Raw genomic sequence first — 21,865 nt, 5'->3', positions numbered from 1 at the left:
ACAGAACCGTGGAAATGGGAGGAAAAAACAGCACAGGCAGCAAGGGTAGTTACGAGGTTACCTACAGACCGTTGCCACCCTCGGATAGTCCTCAGTGGGACACTCCCCCCATTCACTCCAACTTCCCCCAATTCTGGTCCCTTTTGCTCACTTTTGGGCGGTGTGTAACACAACTGCCCCCACAGACATCTCTTAGGGAAACATCCTGTCGGTGCAATGAAGACTCAGAGTGCCAGTTCAAATGATCCTTAATTTGCTGTTTGTACTCTGTCTGTGATGGACAATCTCAGTAGAGTCATGCCCAAACTCAACCCTCATCCTTGCCTAACCTTCCTGGTGGTCTGGCTAATGCCTCAGGCTTGGCACGGGTCAAGCAGAGCTGTAGCTGCCCCCAGTCCCAGCTGCCATCGCCATCCCACACCTTCACTGCGCCTGGATGTCACTGGAATCCTTCAACAAACCAGCCGGGGTCACGTGTGGCTGGTGCAGAGGAGATGGCTCCTGGTCAACACATCTGTTGTGTCACTGTCCCCCCATGCAATTAGTAAATTCATTCACATTTCAATTACTTTACATCTTAATTGCTCCACCATTGTCTGTCTTGAGCCAATGAGTTTTCAGGGTCATTCAGTTTTACTAAGAATGTTACCCCAAAGATATTTCTAAATTGGTATTATTGTGAATATTTCACAGATGCACTTGCATCTGCCCCTGAGGATGAAGAGTCACGGATGGAATAGGCAGTTCCCCCAGCCCCTGACCGGCCAAAGGGGACAGTGCTCCCTGCAGGGACCTGCTCGGCCTCACCTCAGCAGAAAGCTGCTGTTCTGGGTGATTTTTTGTTCTGTTTTAGGATGCTGAGTCCAGTCACTCCAGAGCTCTGGGCTCTGCCAGCTGCAGCCAGGCACTCCCTGCGATATGCCCTGTGCTGGGGCAGCTCCAGCTCCTGCCCTCACTCCTGCACTGTTGCCGGTCACTGGCACCTGCTCCTCACCGGCCCGTGGTGGCACTTGTGTCATGCTGACCACTGTCCTCAAAGGCAGCTGTCCTTTGATGAGTGCAACTGCTGAGACTGCCAGGTTAGGCTTTCCTCAGGGATTAACAATGTCCTTATTTCCACAAGCAAATCCGGAGGGTGCACCAGCAAGTCTGGAAAGGTGATGGGGACACACAGCCAGGAACAGGCACCACGAGGAGCAGGAAGCCGGGAACACCTGGGGACACCTGCAGCTCCAGGGGTGTGAGGTGTGGACCGGGGGTGGCTGGGCTCCGGACAAAGCCCCGGGTCACCAACGGGTGCTGCTCACGGTCTGGGGCACGGCAGCGCTGTAAATCCCTGTCCTGGGCAGCACCGCCAGTGTTTAATGTTTATCCCCTTCGTGCTTGTACACCGAGCGCTACCTGGGTGCTTTGCTTCAAAGCTACCAAATAAATACAAGCGCCACAGTGTATTTAGCAAGAAATCGGGGATAAAACCGGTGCGATGCCCACGAGAGAAGCCTCCTGTGTGTTGCCGTGCGGCACCGGTGAGCGCCGCGGTGTCCCCGGTACCAACCCGGGCACCACGGGCTGGGGGCTGTGCCCGCCGGAGCCCGGGCCCCGCTGCCGTGACCGCCGCCCCGCCCCGGCCGGGCCGTCCCGCGGGGCCGTGACCGCCGCCCCGCCCCGGCCGGGCCGTCCCGCGGGGCCGTGACCGCCGCCCCGCCCCGGCCGGGCCGTCCCGCGGGGCCGTGACCGCCGCCCCGCCCCGGCCGGGCCGTCCCGCGGGGCCGTGACCGCCGCCCCGCCCCGGCCGGGCCGTCCCGCGGGGCCGCCGCCGCCGCCCCGCCCGTTCCGCGCCGTCATTTCCGCGGCCGCGGCGCTTCCGGGTCGCGCGCGGCCCCGCGCCCGTTCCGCCGGCCCCGGACCCGGAAGCGGCTGCGCGGCCCCGCGGCGGCGGCGGCGGCGCCGGTAAGTGCGGGGCGGGGGGGAGGTCGGGGCCGCGGCCGCGGCTCCCGGGGCTGCCCGCGCTGTCCGTCCCCGCCGGGGCCCCGCGGGATGCTGTGGCCGGTGGCCGCGGCTGTCAGCCTGCCCGGGACGCGGCTCGGGGGCACCGGGGCTCCCCCGCGGGGTCCGGGGCGCGTCTCCCGGCGGCGGGGCGGGGGCGGCGCGGTGCGGGGCAGACGGAGCGGGTCGGAGGAGCGGCCGGCAGCGATGGGTGGCGGGGACAGGTGAGTGCGGCTGGAGCGCCAGGGACGGGCGCGGGTCCGGCGGGAATCCCCGCGATCCCCGTGGGGAGCGGGAGGCGCCCGGGTGCCCTGGGGCGCCGGTGGCTCCGTGCCAATCGCCCGTCACACGCCCCGTGTCCCCGGCTCCGGCTGCTCCTGCCGGCCGCACGGAGGGCTCTGCCTGCCCGCCTGCTCCGGGCGGGCGCTCCGAGCATCCTCACACCCGAACGCCTTTCTCTCGTGTCTGCACCTGCTCGGCAGTGCCGCCGGAACTGTGAACACCGCAGGGACACTGAGGGAGCAGGAAAGGTGTCCGCGAGACGCAGCAATGAGTCGATTTCTGTGCTAGTGGAAGTTTGGTGATTGACTAAACGGAGATGCCGAGCCAAGCTTGGATATCCTGAGTGTGTTCTACACGGTTTTAGGCATCGGGGAGTTATCAGGTAGATGCAAGACTGGGAATTAGACTCTCTGAGTTACTTTTCCAAATTCGGAACAGCTCCATTCACGGACACTTTTTTGGGTTAGATTAAAAATAAATTGAGATCAGCGTGTATGTATAGACTTGTACAGAAATAACTGAAGCAGGGAGAGCAAATTTAGTACCTTTCCGCATCAGTCAGGTTTCAGGTCTTTGTTGTAACACTCTTTCTGCATCTGTGGGTTAAATTTTCACCCAGTTGCAACAAGTAACAAATTTAAAATAACAAAGTCGAATGTTTAAATAACAAATAACAGCTACATTCTTGTGCATTTCCTTTGGATCAGTGGAGGCCTGGGCAGGTGGAGCAGCCTGGCACAGGGATCTGTGTTACGTATTCTGTAGCACGAAATTTTCCCAACCGTTCGTATCTGTGGGCATGAAAAGCACACACCTGTATGGAAAGGTCAGTTATGGCAACAAATGGTGCAGCAAATGAGCAGCACCCTGGTCACATCCCATGGAGGAGCAGCCCATCTCCCACGTGGCCGCTCCTTTTGGAGATCATAGAGTCACTGACATTGGAAAAACCCTCTGAGATCATCGAGTCTGACCTCTGGCACACCAGCACCTTGTCAGCCAGACCAGAGCACTGGGTGCCATGGCCAGTCATTCCTTGGACGCCTCAGGGCTGGTGATCCCACCACCTCCCTGGACAGCCCCGTCCAACCGTGACAGCTCTTGCCGGGAAGAAATTCCTTTTGGCATCCAAAATTCCTTCTGATGTCCAAGGGCAAATGACACTGGCTGAGAAATGGGGGTAGAGCTCAGGCTCTCTTCATTTCTTCCCGCTGAGGCGCTGGGAGGGGCAGATGAGCAGTGGGAGCAGAGCCCTGGTGGCACCCAGAGGCTCTCGGTGTGTCGTGGTGTTGGCAGTGACGCTGCCCCACACCTGGGACTCACCATCCCAGGGAGGAGCTGCCTCAGGAGCTCTCCAGGGCTTTTCTCTTAGTGCCTCTGACACAGGCTCCAAGGATGGAGCTGAGGAGCTCCATCTGACTGTGATGCCTCCTTGTTCACTGTCTGCCAGCTCAGTTTCCTATCCCAGACAGCACAAGGGCAATCCCTACCTTGTTTGCTTATTGCCTGAGAAGTGTTGGATCTAAATCCATTATTCTGAAAGCAAAACAAAGCTCCTTGAATATGTTTTGTGTGCTCTTGAAAGAGACAGACCCAAAATTAAAAGCCAGAGGAGCAGGGGATTCATCTTTTGCTGTAGAAATGTGAATCTGTCCTGTTCCATTTGACATAAAGTCCCAAAGGGGCTGAAGGTCTTGGGCATTTCTAAGTAGGTCTGATCATCATGAGTGTTTCATAAGCCAGAAGCAACTTGCATGCTGCTATATTTTAAAAATAAGATTATAATCATGTTTTTAATGCAATAAAAATATTTACACGCACTCAAAAGTGGAATGGCAACAACCTAAAGAAACTGACCAAGACCAAAGTGTTTGTTTTGACAGGTGCTGCTGTTTAAGGCACAACCCCTGCCTGGCACAGCAGTGTCAGACCTCCCTTGGTGGTGCTGTTGCAGAGCTGTGCAGTGGCTGTGCTATGAGCCCCTGGGCTGGCTGGACCTACATCCTGTCCCCAGGCTTGTCCTGAGTCCAGACAAGGCAGCTTCTGTGAGCCTGGGGACCTCTGTGTGTGTAAAACCCAAGCAGAGTAGCATCTCTCTCAGTGGCAAACAGGCAAAAAGGTAAAATGGTAAAGCTTTCTGGTTTGTTCCGTTTTTTCAAGTTTGAAGCTTGTATAGCTTGTTTATAAACTTTATTAGGTTTTTTAGGCTCTTGAATATCACACTGAGAATTGTGAAAATAGAAACTCTCGTCTAACGTTCGAGCAATCCTAGCCCATGCTTTCATTCTCCACTCTACAACAAGATATTTTATTTTTCACAGAATCCCAGGGTGGTTTGAGTTGGAAGGGAGCTCAAATCCCATCCTATTCCACCCCTGCCATGGCAGGGACACCTCCCACTGTCCCAGGCTGCTCCAGGCCCCAATGTCCAGCCTGGCCTTGGGCACTGCCAGGGATCCAGGGGCAGCCACAGCTGCTCTGGGCACCTGTGCCAGGGCCTGCCCACCCTCCCAGGGAGCAATTCCTGCCCAGTCTCCCATCCATCCCTGACCCCTGGCAGTGGGAAGCCATTCCCTGTGCCCTGTCCCTCCAGACCCTTCTGTATAGTGTCTCTCATCTTTCCTGTAGACTCCCTTCAGTGCTGGAAGGCCGCGTTTAGGTCACTCCTGGGCCTTCTCTTCTCCAGGCTGAACAATTCCAGTTCTCTCAGCCCTTCCTCATTGCAGAGCTGCTCCATCCCTCTAATCATTTTTGTGGCCTCTTCCAGACCCGCTCCAACAGGTTGATGGCCTTTAGGAATGTTCAAGCTCAGCAAATTGTCTTTAAAGCATTTTAGGCATATGAGTGACAAAAGGTATTCACTGGAAAAGCACCTTTGTTGGAGGTGTTCCTTCCCAGCTTTCTGTGCAAAAGTCCCATCAGCTTCACCTTCTCCTGGACAGGGACTGCTGTTGCCCTGGAAAAGAGTGTTCAGCAGGAGCAAAAGTAAAATGAATGTTATAATGTGTTATTTGCAAGGCGCTCTGGTATTGTTTTTTTTAAAGCCAGCAGCAGTTAAGCCTCAAAGATGAACTCAAATGCTCAGATATTTTTTCTGGGTAGTGATTCTCCCACACACGTGCTGTGAAATTGGGTCACGGGGGTCCCGGGGTTGTGGGTCATGCCAGTGTGACACTGCAGCTGTGCTGTGTGTCAGGGAATGCCTGCAGACAGCATGGAAAGCCAAGCCTAATCAGAGACATTAAAAATTAAGCGAAGTGTTTGCACATGTTTAGAGGAGGCAGAGCCCAGGCAGGATGCGGCGTCGGGAGCGGCCCCGATCGCAGCGTTCAGCACAATATCTGAATGAAAAATGACAACACTTTGTCATCTGTTCAAATTGATATTGCACTCTCGGCAGTGACAGCTGAAAAGGCCCACAGGTGCCATATAAAGAGGTGACCATGTTGTCATATTTCATTTAGGCATCCCTCTGCAAAGCCATAATTACCTAATTAGGTTGTTAATTAGGAGATTAGCATTTCGCTATATTGATAGAATGCTCTTTGCAGGCACGAGTCTAGATACAGATTTGTCTGCCCTAATTTATAATCTCTGCATTTTTTATTCTTATTTATTTGCTTAAAATCTTGATGCAAAATTTCTCAGGTTAGCAGAGATTCAACTTGTCTGCAATTAAACAAAGATTTGACAAGATCAGCATAGAGAGGACTGAACACTTCCCATACACGCCCCAATATTTTCTCCCCCCCCCCCCATCTAAAGCTCAGTAATTAAAATATTGGAATCGGTGTCATTTGCATCCTGATTAGTATGACAACAAAAGTATAGCCAAATTCCAAGCAGTTCAGAAATACAGAGCTAATGCCAGATTGATTTACAGGTCTGGAAATGAACAAATAATTTGTTGGAAGTTGTGTGTAATGTAGTGTTTGCTCATCATAACTTCCCAATTCCAGTCTCTTGTGAGAGAGCCTCTTTATGTGACTGTAAATGATTATTTCCTTTTTAATGATAGGGCCAGAGTGTGAGTGACAGCTTCTGCAGATAAGTATTCACTCTTAAATGCACTTGAGCTTTTGCTGAAACATAAACTTGAATGTTCATATATTTCAGTTCCCTTTCCTTTATCCTGCCTGCCCAGGATCTGTCTGTGTTTGAGGGGGTTGATTATTTGTGCTGCTGCAAATGCAGATAACCAGAACCGTTTCTTGTGCAATTGCAGACAGAAGTTGACTGGGAAATTATTTCATATAACCTGAATCATAAATTTTGAAGTATGTACGTGCCGTCCTGTTCCTGCTTATGTGACGCTGAGGGAAAAATCAATTTTTAATTCTAATCTGCTTATCTTTTTCATTAGTTTTTAAAGATCACTTTAAAGAGCTACAGTCAAGGAGGTGTTTGAGTACAGGGACCATGGAAGCCCTTGAATGACAACATGACCTGCAATGGTATATAATTTTTCCAGCTTGCTATGTTTTGAGTTTGTTAGTAATTGTGTTAGTAATTGTCTTGGATCCAAATTGTACCTTCCACAAGTTGTGTCTTTGGAATATTTTTGTTTACTTTGAATAGGGCTTTAGTTATTTGTTACTTCCTTAAGGAGGATAGTAAATTTAAACATATTAAAATAAACAAACAAAAACAAAAGCTACAGCTTTGCAAAACAGGAGGAAAGAAGATCTTTTCCCCCCTGCTTCTCACTTCTGACTTTTATAATTTAGAGAGGAAGATACATTGCAGGAATTGGCTTGAGAGTATTGTGAAGAATTTGGAACTGCTTTTAGCCATTTGAACTGGAGGAATCTTAAAGCCATTCCTTTAAAATTGGTGGAACTTCAGAGTTGTAGCTCTTTCCTGCAGCAGAACATTTTTAGTTGCTGACAGCTTTCTCCGATTTTATTGTTTCTTGGAGCTTATTTAGAGGTCTGTGTATTTCAAAGCATGAAAGGCAAAAATATAAACCCTTCATGTGTGGAAAATACTTCCTGTAAGACGCCACAGGAAGGTGGCAGTGGCTTGTCAGTTTAGGGACACGTCCTTCTGTCCCTGAGGTGTGCTGGTGGCACCACCGGGCATTTGATGGAGCTGGAAGGTTCTGACCTGGAGCCTGTGAACTTTCAGGGGCAGGTACGGGGTGGGAAAGTGCCTGTTGGCTCTGGTGACACTTCACTGAGCAAAATCCATAGCTCTGCTGGAAAATGTGTCAGGACCTGCTGGAGGGAGCAGGGCTGGGGGCAGTGGGTGGCAGAGGGGGGCTCTGCCCCGTGCTGGCGGGTGTGGAGTTGAGGCACAGCTCTCCTGCTGGTGTGGGCGAGTGACAGGGACCAGCCACTTTGCTCTGGGCAGTGAGAACGAGGCGTTTTGTCAAATTCCACTGTGTACATTTAAAAAAAAAACAAAAAAAACCAGAAAATCCATTCCAAAAGAACCGTGTTTTCCCCAAAGTAAGGAGAGCTGCAGTCAGCGTTTTTCACGCTCAAGGTCAAACGCTTCCTCTGCGAACAGCAGCGAGCAGGGGCTGACACATGGTAGCAGTCCCAGCAGCCAGTGGGTCCAGCACGGAGCGTGGCTCCAGCTGTGCCTGCTGCTGTCTGCGCTGGCACGTGCTGGGGGACACGATGGATGGGGACGATGGCAGTCACCGGGTTCAGCTTGTCCTCTCCCCTAATCTCACACTCGCTTTGATATCTCGTTGTCACCTCGTGTAGGTTAACATGCAGATACGAAACCCTGTGTGGGGCGTTTGGTGGGGAAACAGGAGGGCGAGACAATCTTTATTTAAATAATTGCAGTGCATCAAGCAAGCGGGAGGGTCACAAGAACGGTTAACGTGTTGTGATGATGGAGCTGCCTCCCGAAATTCAGCTGTGTGTTTAAGGTACAGCCTGTATAGCTGCAGATCCTTTTCCAAGACCTTTGTGTCACCTCCTGGGAGCGGAGTCGTTTGTTAGCACACTCTGCATTCCTCATTGTGTGCCGGGTTATGAATGAGCCTGATCTGCATAAAGCCCTGCTTCCCTCGCTGGGAGAGTCTATCGATGCCATAAATATAGCCGTGGGGTACTGGAAGAGGAATACTGCTGATAAAAATAGTAGACTGAGATGCAGCTGTCTGATTCTGCCACAAAGTTCCTGTGAATCCTGGCGAGGCGTTCAGCCTCTTGATGGTGCAGTTTGACATCTTTGGGGATGTTCTGTAAGTGCACCAGGCTGAGGGGGGCCTCAGGGCAGGGCAGGATCACAGCAGTGGAGCCAAGGAGGGGACAGGGAGCATTCGTCCCTGGGGTGTTGATCAGACAGTGTGCAGAAAGTTAGACAGGGGAATAATAAAGATCAGGAAGGAAGTGAAGATCTCTGCCCACCTGTGTGGTGAATCTCTGGTGTCTGCCAGTCAGGGCACCATCGAAACCCCAGCCTGTGGATCCTGCTGTACAGTATTGCCAAACTCTGAAATCCTGGAGATTTCACGTTGCTGTCTTCAGTTTTAGTGTTTGCACAGAGTATGTTTGACAGCTGCCTGCAAGGTGGTTTATTCAGTAGTAGAATATTATTTGTATAGCACAAGCGTTAGAAGAACATCTATTTTTTGTTTATGATTAAAGAATGGGTAAGATGCTGGTGCTTAGAAAGTCCCTGAATTCCATTAAATTCAGCTCCTCCGCGAGGATATGGTGATGGCGTGTGGGTGTAGGAGAGCAGAAGGGCTGTGCTGGCAGATCTCAGCAGATCTAGAAATTGATTTTAGATCTGTGGTTTTGCTGGAACCTTCAAGGTGTCTGTGTAAAGGTTTGCAAAACTGAACTTTGCTCCTCTGAGTTCTCCTCTCTCACTGGAGGTCACTGTTCCTCAGAGCGGGTCTGTGCCTATATCAACAGGAGGAACTGGTCAGAATTCTGTAGGCTACAACTACTAAATATAGCATCAAAACTGAACTGAATTTGGGGGTCTGAACTTTTTATTTTTTTTAGGATATTAACTGTTCAGAGAGTTTTCAGTTAGCATTAATCTGTTGATAAATTAGCTTTAACGTATCTTTTTGAAAATTCTGAAGGGGAGGAAATAAAAACTATGTCTGTGTTAAACCTGTAGCATTTCCAGCACTTTCTCAGCGTTCAGGTTGATGGGAAAAGTGGCTGCACGTGTACAGTTGGGAAGAAGCTTGGCTGATTTAGCACACGCCTGTTAATGGCAGGAAGTCGGGGTGCAGAGTATAAAGGTAAAACTCGCATCTGCTGTTACATGTTGTTAACTCCCTCAGCAGACATTAAATCATTTCAAGTACAATAATAGTGTGGGAGGTAAATTAACTAACCATTAACAATCTTATAAATACACAATTAACATGCCAACATTTATATGACACATTGATGGGGCAGCAGTAATTTTTGATTGGGAGTTTGCAGACCTTTCCGATGCCTGAGGCTGTTGCTTATTTAAACAAGTTTTTGCCAAGTGCAGGTACCCACGGCCTTTCCTAATCAGTGAGTAGAAATAATTCCATTTAAAGAACATTCCCAACACGTGTTTTGGATGTCCCCAAGCTGTGCTTGGTTGTGTCTGTGTTTTTGGAGCCACTGGTGCAGGGTCAGAGCCCTGGACACATCGATGGCTGCCTTGGGGTGGGACATTTTCCTTGTGGCCTCTCTCTTGGAGGGACAGTGAGACCTCCCTCAGGAGCAGCCCTACTTTCCTTGATGGAAAGAGTCAGAAAATTAAAACTGAGTGTGGAGTCGTGGTGCTGCTGAGGCTGGCAGGAGCCTCTGGAGATGCCACCCAAACTCCCACCTCCAGGCAGGGCCAGCAGAGCTCCAGGCTGTGCCCAGTTGGGCTCTGAGGGTCTCCAAGGATCCTGCTGGAGCAGATTTCGCTAACAGCATAATTTATTACAATGTATGGTAACAGTGGGGTATTAATAACCAGCAGCATGTCGGTTTTGTTTCTCCACCATTCCTTTATTGAGTTTGTTTTTGCTGCTGGGTCTGTTGCTTAATGTGATACTTCTGAATTTGTCTATATTTTTTAAAGCAGATAGGGGACAGTCTCCAAAAAGTCCCTGACCATATTTGTAGTCAAGGGAGAAAAAAAGTTTAAAATTCTGAAGGCTGTAATTCTCTATTGTGTACTGTCATCAGTGGATGCTGATGTTTGCTGGGAGACAGGACACCGGTAGGGATGGAGGGTTTGCAATCTACAATAAACCTTCAAAATTTTGCTTTTGTCATGGTTAGATGAGGGTCCAGATGCAGATTTACTTTTGCTTCCGGCTGTCTAAATGCAGAAGCTGCTCCGTGGCCCCTCTGTGTTGGTGCACCTTTCCCTAACCCTTTCCCCTCGGGAAAAAAAGGGGACATGGCAAAATGCATTTGCTGGTTCTGGAACAAGCCTGGCTGGTCCTTTCTTTCCCTTCCCTTTGTTAAAATATCCCAGGAGAAGGCCAGCTGCCTTTAGCAGATTTTCATGGGATGTGGCTTCGTGTAATTTTAACAGCAGTTTTCCAGGTAGCAGGGACAGGGGATTGCTGGTGTTTCTGAGTTCAGAATCCCAAATACCCACACACGGAGCTCTGTAAAGTTGAGGTGTTCTTCTCTGAGTAGAAAAGCAGTGGGGATTTCAAACTTCTGGAATTTACATCTGTTCTTGCCCTGTGTGTGAGCTCAGACCCAGCCCCCTCAGGTGGAGATGTCCCCGTGACTCCTGCTGCTGCTGCTCACTGGCAGACTCACTGCATGAACAGGAATAATTATTTTTTTTCTTTTTAGATTATTTTTTGATCCAGCTCACCCCATAGCTCCACTGCCAGCTTTGGGAGTTGGTGGAAATCCTGGAGAAGGACCAGGCAGGGCATGGAGCTGCCCCTTTCAGAGTCAGCCTGGGCTTGGATCGGATTGACATAACTACAAACCCACAGCTACAGAAAAATCAGATAGCAATGTGAGGGTGGTTTGGCTTTTGTGGTTTGGGTTTTTTTTTCCTTTTCCTTTTCGCCCTCTACTTTGTTTCAAAAGGCCACTTGAGTGCTCTGAATGAAGTATCTTAGGTAAGTGGCAATTACTGTTCCTAAAGTGCTTTAGAGCTCAGGCGTGTGGTATTTGGTCACAGAGATTTCTGAGTTACAGCAGTTGCCCTGTGTGAAGCACCATGCAGCAGCAGATGTTCAATATTCTGCCCTGAGACACTAATCACTTAATGTTTCAAGTTATTCCTGGAAATGCAAAACCTGAAGAGGGTCTGCAATGAGGTTGTCAAAAAGTTGGTGTGTAGAGGCAGAAGCAAAACAGTAACACAGTTATGGTGGGTGAAAAGAAAACCAAACCCCTGTTGGTTTTGTGAATGGATGAGTTGCAATAGGCAGATGTTTCTGTTCTGTGTTCTCTTGCCATCCTCCTGTGTGCAGCGCTGTGGGGTTTTTGCCTTATGGCAGCCGTGTGGCACTGGGACCTGTCTGGGGATCTCTCTTGTGTTCTGGTGTCCTGGGACTCAGGTTTCAAGCTGTCCTCCAAACCCCTATTCCTTAAATGCATCTCAGCAACCAGTGTAGCATAAATAAACTGGAGCAGGATTAAACAGTTTGCCCTAAGTCAGTCAGGGTTTGTGCATCCCAAACAGTCACCTGCTGGAACGGGGGTTTGAGCTTTGTGTGTTGGGAGGGTTTTGTTCCTAAACTGTTGTGCACGTTGTTCCTAGGTACGTGCGTCCATGAGACAAGATGGAGAGGAGATAGTAGAGTGAAGGGGTGGCCTTGTGGACAGCATGGCTTTCCTGGACAACCCCACCATCATCCTGGCCCACATCCGGCAGTCGCACGTGACCAGCGATGACACGGGGATGTGCGAGATGGTCCTGATCGACCACGACGTGGACCTGGAGAAGTTCCACCCCTCCTCAGCCCATGGGGACAATGGCACAGAGCCACAGGGGAGCAATGGGGACACTCAGGGCTATGTATACTCCCAATCAGTCGATATTACCTCAAGCTGGGACTTTGGAATCAGAAGACGATCAAACACAGGTGCGTGGCGCTGCAGCCGTGCGGCAGCGGTGCAGCAGCGGTGCAGCAGCGGTGCAGCAGCACTGGCCTCTCACATCCAGCTTCCCTCAGCCTGGCTTGCATGGACAAACCAGAGCTTGGCGTCTGTCAAACTTCTTTTGTAATGTTGGGGCCCTTTTATAGAAGGATACGTAATGATTCAGTTACTTTGGTGTGCTGTCAACTGAGCCGTAATTGCTGTTTTACCTATTCCTGTGCAGAGGAACATTGAGGTAGTCAGTTTTATATATATATAAAAATTCAAATTGTGAAGACATCAAATCTAAATCCAAAGTACATGAACAGTCTTTGATATCTCTATTGTTACTGTCTGGAGGGGTGTTAACTTTTGAACAGGATAGTTATTTTCTGAGAAAAAATCTGCCTAGTGAGGCATCAAATGTATTTGTTATAAAAAAGAGGAATGAAGTTTGATGTGAGCCAGCAAAGGGAATGATTTGTCTGTATTTTGTCTCCTAAAGTTTTGTATCTGAGAAAAACCTTGAGCTAGGTTGTCAGGTACCAAATTAGAAAGTTTAAGGGTGAACACCTTGCAAAATACACTCATTTCATTGTGACTGGCAGAAAGCTCTGCCCTGTGGTGTTTCATACAAGGGATATCCAGACTTCTGCTTAGACCTGAGGAATATTATGAGCAGGAGTGCTGTGAGGTAAAATATAGATGAGAAGGTTGGTGTGCAGTGGTCAGTACTGGCCTCTTTTTTTCTGCTCTGTATATATATTTTTAAATTATTTCTACAAGTATTCTAACACCACCTAGAGCCCAGAAAGCACCTCTGTGCTCCGCATCACCAGGAAAATGTGAGTGGTGTTGGAGATTCTGAAATGCCTTTTACGAGCAGGAAGTTGTGAAAGGTTCCGGAAAAGCTGGGGCAGAGAGTGAGGTTTGGAAATAAACTGAGATTAGAGCCCAGCCTGGCAGGGAGGAGTGGTGGGAATCCAGGGTGCCCAGCACTGCCCTGGGGCTGGGGGAGGTCAGGCCGTGGTGCAGCTCATGAGGAGGGAGAGGCAAAGTTGGAAGATTTATAGAATTACTCCAGAATATGATTCTGAAGGATCTTTTCACCCTGGGAGCAGAGTGATGGAGTAATCTCCATTTGAATTGCAGTTTGAAGTCACTTCAGAGGCCAGCTGGGGGCATGTTCTAAGGTCAGGGCTGGGAGCAGATTTTGTGCTCAGCTCTGGCATGGCAGGAGGGGTCGGTGCCAGGTGCTGGGTGTGGGTGAGCAGCAAAGGCTCAGCTCCCTGCTGACCATTCACGGAGCCACAGCTGCCTTTGGTCAGCGACGTTTTTCACACCAAAAACTTCCACTGGCTGCCTGTGACACTGGGCCTTGAACAATCCACCTTTCTGATGGTGCTGACCGTGATTTGGCACTGCTGTCCCACGGTGAAGTGGTCATTTGTGATCAGCTGTAGGTGGAGAGCAGGATGGAGTCAGGGAACTGTTTTGACAGGGGGTGGAAGTATCAAACACGATTAAAACGTGCATTATTCTTGTTTCTAGTCTTTGTTTACCTGTTCATCTAACGGATCTTCCGTGATAGCTCGTTTGGGAAGAAAGGGTTTTGGAAGGTAATTTTGAGCTGCAGTGTGGGCAGTAACTAGTACAAATGTGGGGCTTTTCTTTCACAATGAAATATCTGTGCTACAACAGTGTTTTCCCAATACTCAGACTTATGAGGAAGGGTATTTTTCTTATTTCGTTAAGAGGATGCTACTTAGAAGTATTCAGGTTCTAGCATCGTGTTGACTTAAATGGGAGATACTTGTCAAAGTCCCCATTTGTGGCTGTACCTTAAACTGCTTGTTACAGCTGTTCAGCCTCAAAGGGGTATTTTTTTAATCAGTTCCCTGATTGACAGTTTTTATGAGAAAAAAATTTGCTTCCCTGTCCACAATTCGGTTCAAAGAGCTAAATGTAAACGAATAATAACAGAAGGGATAGAAAATATTTATTAATGTTTTTTAACTGCTGAAAAGGCTCAGAGAACTCCAACTGTATCCAAAAAATGTCAGAGTAATTTAGCATTTTAGAATCTCTTCTACAAACCCATTTTAGTTAATGAATTCTCTCAATACATCAAAATTGCTAATATATCCAGCAAATTGTTTCCTTCAGGGGTCAGCACTGTTAGTTCTGCTTCCCAGTCTAATCTGCTCATTTTGAGTGGACACTTCACCACGTCAGTGGTTTCTTGGGGTCATTGTCTTGGGTGGCTTCCACCAGGATTTTTCCCCGAGGAAGCTCTTACTGTTAACACAAAAGGTAATCTCAGCTGTTGTCTGGTACCCTGGGCTGCAAGTTCTTTGGTATCAGAACTATTTGGGGCTTTTTTTTCCCAACCATATTTTGAAGATGGAGTCAAAATATATGTAAAGAAATACTATATTCATTTTAGGATTTGACTAATGTTGTGAAGATACAAATCATTTATTTTACTACCTATAAACTGTTTCAGCCTACTGAAGAAAAAGCTGTGCTAATTTATATCGCTTTGACATTTTATAATTTTCATGATTTTTAGATAAAGGATTTTATATTTAAAACTTTAATAGTCTAGTCTGAGTTCATTTATCTTTAATTTTTGAAACGGGTAGAGTAATTCATAACAGTAATTTTATTCCTGTAATGTAATATTCACTTCAGTTCATTTGTGCATTAAAATTCCTTTAAGACCGTTATTAATGATTTATATAATGAAATGTCATATTAATCACAGAAGTTTTCACATTTTATTATTCTCTTCCATGTTAATACTATCTTTATGATCTCTATTAATGTTTTATATCCTCTAATTTCAATTATAAATCAAGAACATTTTCATGTTTTTGTTGGTATTTGCTTTTCAGGGGTGCCACCTTTAAAATTTTATGACTTTTTCCCCTACACATGCAGTATAAAACATCTTTATTCATATAAAGGTAGTTAATTATGTCTTTGTTTATAGTAAACTTTCATTGACAAACTTATAGTTGTAATATTTCTTTTCAAGCTCAGAGACTAGAACGTCTGCGGAAAGAGAGACAAAATCAAATAAAATGCAAAAACGTTCAGTGGAAAGACAGAAATACTTCTTGCTCAGGTAAAAGAAAATATCTTTTTATTTTCCTGCTGGTTTTATTCCTGCCTTTGACGGTTACGACGTTTGCAGTTTGTGGTTTTCCCCCAGGGTTTCAGGGCGTGGAGGAAATGCCAATTCTTTGTGCTGTCCCAGGGGTGCCAGCCGCGGCCAGGGCACTCCACAGCAAAGGAGAGCAAAGAGTGTTGGTCTGGCCTGAAGCCGTGCAGAGGCTGCTCTGGGTTTTGCCCTGGGAGGCAGCACTGTGGTGCTGGTGTGTTTGCCACCTCGGGGTGTGCTCAGAGCGCGGCAGGACAAAGCTCTGGTGGCACCGGGGGACAGGACGTGGCTCTGCCCCAGGGCGGGGGCCGCCAGGTGTCTGCGCTCCAAATGCAGCATCACTGTCCCCAAGGGAGTCCCCGGCCATTTCCCGCAGCACTGGGCACACTGGGGGCCAGGGAAGATTTTGTGCGGTTCACTCGGGTGGAGTATTTTTGTAGCTGCTTTTTTAGGTAAGGTGCGAATCTGAAGAAATAAAGAGTATATGTATGATCTGCTTAAGTGCAAGCATAATAAATGCTGGCTTAGCTTATCTGGCCTTTCCTTGGTAAAACTATTATCACTGATTTCTCAAAGAATATTAAATTCTATTTTTGTTAATTGTATAATTAAGTATTTGTGAGTGGGTGTTCTACACAGTTTAAATTGTAATATATGAAATTACAAATCTGTCTCAATTTTCCTATTTTAGAGCTCAAGCAGGTTTCTATTTCTGTTGTATTTGACACACATTCAAACCTTTGTATGGTCTGTCATGCCTGCTTCTTTCAAAATTTGTGTATATCTTAATGAGGTCCCTCTGTAATCTCCCTTTTTTGCCTAATTCCTCATATCTCCGTGGCTGTCATTTGCAGAACGTTCTCCAGCACTCCAATATCTTTTTCAGAGTGAACAAAGCTGCTCACATGAGCAGCACAGTCGCACTAATCCTTAATTCAGTGTTCAGCTGTGTTGGATACCCCTGTTAATGCATTCTGAAATGTTTTTGCCTTTCTCCTTCTGTAAGCAGAGTTGTAGGTTTTAAAGGTTAATCTACCATAACCTCCAACTCTTTGCTCAATATTTTATAGCGTTTGGCCAATGATGGTGCAAATCTCTCTCCTGTGTCTCCTGCACTGTGAGCTGGCTCAGGCTCCACGTCCCCTTCCCTCGTGCTGCCCTGCAGACACTCATCATCTGTCCCCAGCAGTCACACTTGTCCCCCCTGAGCAATGTGCTGCCGTTGCAGGCAAATGGATCAGTCCCTGCCTGCTGCAGAACCGATTTAAATGAAAAAATAAATAAGTTACACAGAAACTCCAGGCACTCGAGGTCTGTTGGCAGAGCTGATTTTCCTTCTCTGCTCCTCCACTGAGGTCTGAGTGTTTCTCCCTTCCTTGCCTGAGCAACTGCAGCAAGGAAAAGGAGCAGCCCTTAAGGATGTCCTCTGCACATTTACACCTTACACTCCTTCATTTCAGAGCATGTAAAATGCAAATTACATCAAGGAAATCCTTCCAAAGTCTTGCATTCAGCCCATACAGAATAGCTGCAGCTAAAAACTTGCTTTTTCACTGCTACGAGTAAAACCATTGTATTGGATTCCAAGGTCCTTTCCGAGTGCCCAGGAATTACCAGTTAAAGGTAAAACTCCAGCATAATGCTTTAGATTTTAAGAAAAAACAACAGGTATAAGAGCTAGTTGAAAAACCAAAACAGCCTAATGGAGTTAAAGTGGCCACATTGAAAAGGATTCAATCAAGCTTTTTTGGTTAATTGCAGCCTCTCACAAGCCCGCTGGGGATCTCTCAGTGCCAGTATTTAGCACCTCTGCCAACTGCCTGAATTTTAAGGCAATCTGCTGATAAAAATAAATGGAGCTTTTGACTAGTTATCATTTGACAGGTTTTAATTTTGCACTCTAAGAAATGAACCAGCTCCCTGCAGATCAAGTCCCGGGTCATTCCGCCTTGGGAGCAGTTCTGTTTCCCTGGAGAAGCAAGATGTAAATCTGTGAGCTGTGAGGGGATCCGAGGGCAGGAGTGCTGGGCTGGGGTTGGTTCTGGGCAGTGATTGATGGAGGTTGGGGGCTCTTGGTTCCTGGAGCAGATGTGGAAAAACCTTGTCCAGCTTAAGTCACAGCTCCCTGCAGATGAGGCCCATTGATGCTGATGTGCTGAAAGACCCCAGGCTCTGTCCTGATTTCATAGCAGCCTTGTAACATTAGAAGTCCTATTTTTTAGGTTTTTTCAAAGTATTCCTGTAAATTTGAAGTTGAGTTGTTGTTGGAAATTCAGCTGTGCACTTTCTTCACACAAAAAGGCTTTTATGAGCCTTCAGAGACCTCAGAAAGATCTCCTGAACTTGGATCCCCTTTGTTTTAAGAAAGCTTTTTTGTTTTTATTGTTCAGACTGTTGATCTGGCATGGTAGTTTCAGGTTTGACATTTTTATGAGGGGAGGCTGTATCCAGTCCAGCATGAGAAGTGCAGTCTGCAGCAGTGTCCCCTGGGCTGAGGTGTGGTGCCAAGCCTGCAGCTGGCAGCAGTGCAGTGTCCTTGCAGTGCAGCACTGCAGCGGTGCTGTCCTGTGCTGTGCCATGTGCTGCAGGCTCACTGGGAGCTGGGCTCTCCATGTGGCAGCAGCTCTTTCCCTTCGTATTCCCTGCTCATTTAGGAGAAGGCAGGCAAGCAGAAAGACCAGGAATGTGTCCATCTCTTGATTCCTGACTCAAGTGGATCTTACACAGATCAGTTCTGTTCTTTGTATAGGAAAACCTTACCTTTTTCTCAGCTTAAACAGGAGCATCATTCAAACTTCTTAATGATTTCATATCGTTGGGCTACGAAAGAGTGGTGGATCCTGCCTTGCTGAAGCAGTTGTTGGTTTATTTATTCAATTTTGTGCTCCCTCTTATGATGTTATCTCTCTGTGGTGAGCAGCAGCCTGTGTACATCTCACACGATGCCTCTAATCTCTTTCTGACCTGCAGCAGAGGAGCTGAGCTCACTGTTCGAAAAGAAGAATTTCCGAGTGAAATCCCCGTGTTCTGGGAAGCAGTCCATCCTCTCTGTGAGGCTGGAGCAGTGTCCCCTGCAGCTCAACAACCCCTTCAATGAGTACTCCAAATTCGACGGCAAGGTGAGTGACCAGGGGTCCCTGGGGCTCTGACTTGTGCAGGCTGCACTCAGACTGCACAGCGGCCATCAGGGGTGGGCAGTGCTTATCTAGAAACAAGCCAGCGTGATGCTTCCAGGCTCAGCAGAACCGTTTCTCCCATTTCCACTACAAAATTCTGGATTGACAGTCAGGCTTTTCCACCTTGCTGTTTCCTTCTCCAGCAGGTTAGTGAGGTGCACCTTTATTGTGAAAATGGCCTGGGACGTCTCTCTAGAGCTGATGATGACACCCTTTGTATGAACGATTGATTATCTGGCATTTAAAAAAAAAAAAAAAAACAACAAAAAACAAAACTGTTCTGTCTATCCACATCACAGCACTTGCTGAATATTCCATGATTCATGTCTTTGTCCTCAGTGCTCTGCTGAGAGTGGGAAAAGCCATGGTCTGTTTTGAGGATGGAGAACTGCAGTATCAGTAGGTCAGTGTCCGAGGCCAAAAGAAGCACTAATCAATGTATTTCTGCACAAGCGCTCATCTGTGTAACACAGGGAGGAGATTGGCTGCAAACCTGGCAGTTCATGGGGGTCAGGAGATGGATCTGGTGTCGCTCAGACTGGGGGATAAATGTTTTCCCTCTACTCCATACTGTCAAATATTTTTCTCTGTCATCAACTCTAGAAACTGAAATATAAACATTGGTGTGATGGATCATTGTCATATTGTTCCAAAACAAGTATAAATACTCCCCAGATCTGTTTTCTACTAGATTTGTTTGTGGAATCTCCTGTGGGAGGATGGAGTTTGAGCTTCATTACCATCGTGATGGGAGAATTTCATATTCTGTTAGGTGTTCTTGAAGTGGAAAGTCAGATCCATAATTCCACTGACGTTTCTAGGAGCATCTGCGATATTTGTGGCATGGTAACCTTTAGGCTATGAAGTTCACGTGCAAAAGCTCCTCTATTGTGATTTGATGTTTATTAGCATGTGGCAATTAGTGCTAACTCAGGTTTTCAAAATTCCTGGCCTCATAATGAGCGACAGCAGCACTTCCCCGCTGGCAGCACCCAGAGGCCTTTTTTACTAAACTCCAGGTTTGTTCTTCTTGTGCCACGAAATTTCATTGGGCAAACATTTAAATGAACTCTCATGTCATCTGTAGGGGAAGTAAAATTCAAATACTTATTTATTGAGAGAATTCCATTATGATTAAGTCATGTCCAAGTCTCGTTTCTCAAAAACTTGAGAAACTTCAGCGATTTTCCTTCCCTCTTTGATAATCCAAGCTAATCTTTACTGTATTAATTGTGGTTGTCTATAATGAACATCCTAATTTTCACCCACTGGAGTCAGATACATTTAGCAGGTGTTTGTCCACTGGAAGCAAGTTGCACTCTACATGTCGGTTTGAGAGGTTCAGGAAATGCCCCAATGTCTGATATGAGTTATCTCAGTTGTGATCCGCAAATCAAAATACCTTCTTTACAGTCCAAAATAACTGAATGGGCATTTTGTTAGAGTAAAATCTCACTCTATTAATTTTAACACCATTGTTTCTATCACTCTGTTAGTGTATCAATAGTTTGCATTAAAAGTTTATTCTCTATAGTTCTGTGTGTATTATCTAGTTTAATGCTTGGCTGGCCATCTGAGATACAGAAGAAACATATCCAGTGGTGAGTTATTTTACTTCATTTCTCATGTATTTTCAGTCAGTAAAAACACCAAAAATCATTGAGCTTTCAGAAATTATTTTTAATGACATATCGTATGCCTTGCATTTATTTTTATTGATAATAGATGAGCAGTATTTCACAGAAATATGATTCTTTCAGGGACTGGGGCATGGCTTATTTACATAATTAACAGAGCTGTGTGTCTCTGGGGGAAATGGTACATAATTGGGGAGAGGCAGGGGGGTGACGAGGGGCGAGGGGCCTAATTAAACATGTCTTGAAAAAACACCCTACTTAATTATGTATTTACTCAGGGGGTCACGGTGGCTCTCAGATCTTTAAGGCTATAACCAGGCCTTGGGTTTGTACTTATCTGAGTTTGGTGATGCAGATTTCAGGTTGCTCAGTAACATTCATTTTTTGGTGCAGTGTTGTGAGCCCAGCTCTGTGCCCGTGCCTGTGCTCCTCATCCTGGCTGGCTTCACCCCTGACTCAGGTCCCTGGCCTGAAATGAGATAAATCCTCCTGGGCTCCTCCTTCCCTAATCCCCCCCCAGATGTATTGTTTTCACCTTTTCAGTTCAGATCAGAACATGTCACGTGCTGTAATGCCAACCACGCCAACGTGGGCAGTGCTCACGTCTTGCAGGTGTTTCCTGCCAGATTTAGTGTCTTTTTCATAACCACTTCTGATTTTATGAAACAGTAAAATTTTAAAGCACTCTAATTTCTTCCTGTCCTGATCACTTCATTAATTATCAAAACAGTAGAGAATATGGTTTGTGAAATACAGCTACAGTGGAGGCATTCTAAGCAGCTCAGGAATCCACACAACTTGCCCCACCACTACCCAGGACAGATTTGTGGTTCTCTGTACACGGTAAAACTTCAGCTCTTAACAGAAGCCACACAGTAACTACCCTCAACTCTTTCTTCGAGTTTTTCCTTAAATAGTTAAAGTAAACCTCAGCTCTGGACCTGTGTTTCACGTTTTGTAAAGCACATGGGTTGTGCTTCTTGGTTAACAAATACTATATACTCTTTCTAAGAATTTTGTATTGAAAGTACTTTTAGTTCTTTGTAGTTCCTTCAGGTGTCGTTGGAATAGAAAATTACTTGAAGAGGTGCAGAAGAGATCAGAAATCTAAGGAATTGTTTTGCTCTAGAGTAAGCTGGAGTTATGAGGCCAAAAGCCTTTCCTACGGACAGAGCAGATTTTTCTCAAGATTTTTTTTTTTTTTTATGCTTTCATGACTAGCTGCAAATGGAGTTAGAAGGAAGTTTGGCTTTTCTAATCTTGTGGAGTTCTCTAGTGTTTGCTTGACTACTGGAGACAATTTAACTGAAAATTGGCCAATGTAATTTTTGGGTGGACAAATGCTAAAAATCCTTTGGTGGGGAACTGTGCCTCTCTGTAGTGCCACAAGGTTTCTTGTGGCTACTTTGGTGATGGGTTAAAAAGCAACAATTTCTCATGTAGCAACTGTTTTTAAAATGATGCTGTAGCAAGCATGGGGGCAGGGATAATTCATGAGTGCTAATTGCTTGGCTGTTAATTTTCATAAGTGTTGATAGAAGCAGTTCCTTAAATTAAACTTTGTTTAAAATGTATCAGGGGAAATATTCCACAATGTCGGGCCCGAAG

General features: G+C 46.8%; 1 protein-coding gene across 4 annotated transcripts in view; it reads left to right on the top strand.

The window, feature by feature from the left end:
* Positions 1-1,864: 1,864 nt before the first annotated feature.
* MAPKAP1 (MAPK associated protein 1) overlaps positions 1,865-21,865 on the top strand; it is an 83,788-nt gene continuing 63,787 nt past the window's right edge. For 2 of the 4 annotated variants that reach the window (XM_066201214.1, XM_066201211.1), the window contains exons 1-4: positions 1,865-1,950; positions 11,959-12,283; positions 15,319-15,408; positions 18,415-18,563. In XM_066201214.1, the coding sequence (XP_066057311.1) occupies positions 12,025-12,283; positions 15,319-15,408; positions 18,415-18,563 (498 nt within the window). In that variant the 5' untranslated portion in view covers positions 1,865-1,950; positions 11,959-12,024. Of the gene's footprint in view, positions 1,951-4,287; positions 4,388-6,631; positions 6,723-11,958; positions 12,284-15,318; positions 15,409-18,414; positions 18,564-21,865 lie in introns of those variants that run through there. The other 2 variants (XM_066201213.1, XM_066201212.1) reach the window with 2 other exon arrangements.

The sequence above is a fragment of the Chamaea fasciata genome, unplaced genomic scaffold (genome assembly GCF_029207755.1).
Source record: "Chamaea fasciata isolate MVZ Bird 193981 ecotype frontalis unplaced genomic scaffold, bChaFas1.0.hap1 SCAF_20, whole genome shotgun sequence".
In the NCBI taxonomy this organism is placed as follows: domain Eukaryota; kingdom Metazoa; phylum Chordata; class Aves; order Passeriformes; family Sylviidae; genus Chamaea; species Chamaea fasciata.
Note: the sequence above shows the minus strand (reverse complement) of the source record. Positions and strands in the feature narration are given on the sequence as shown.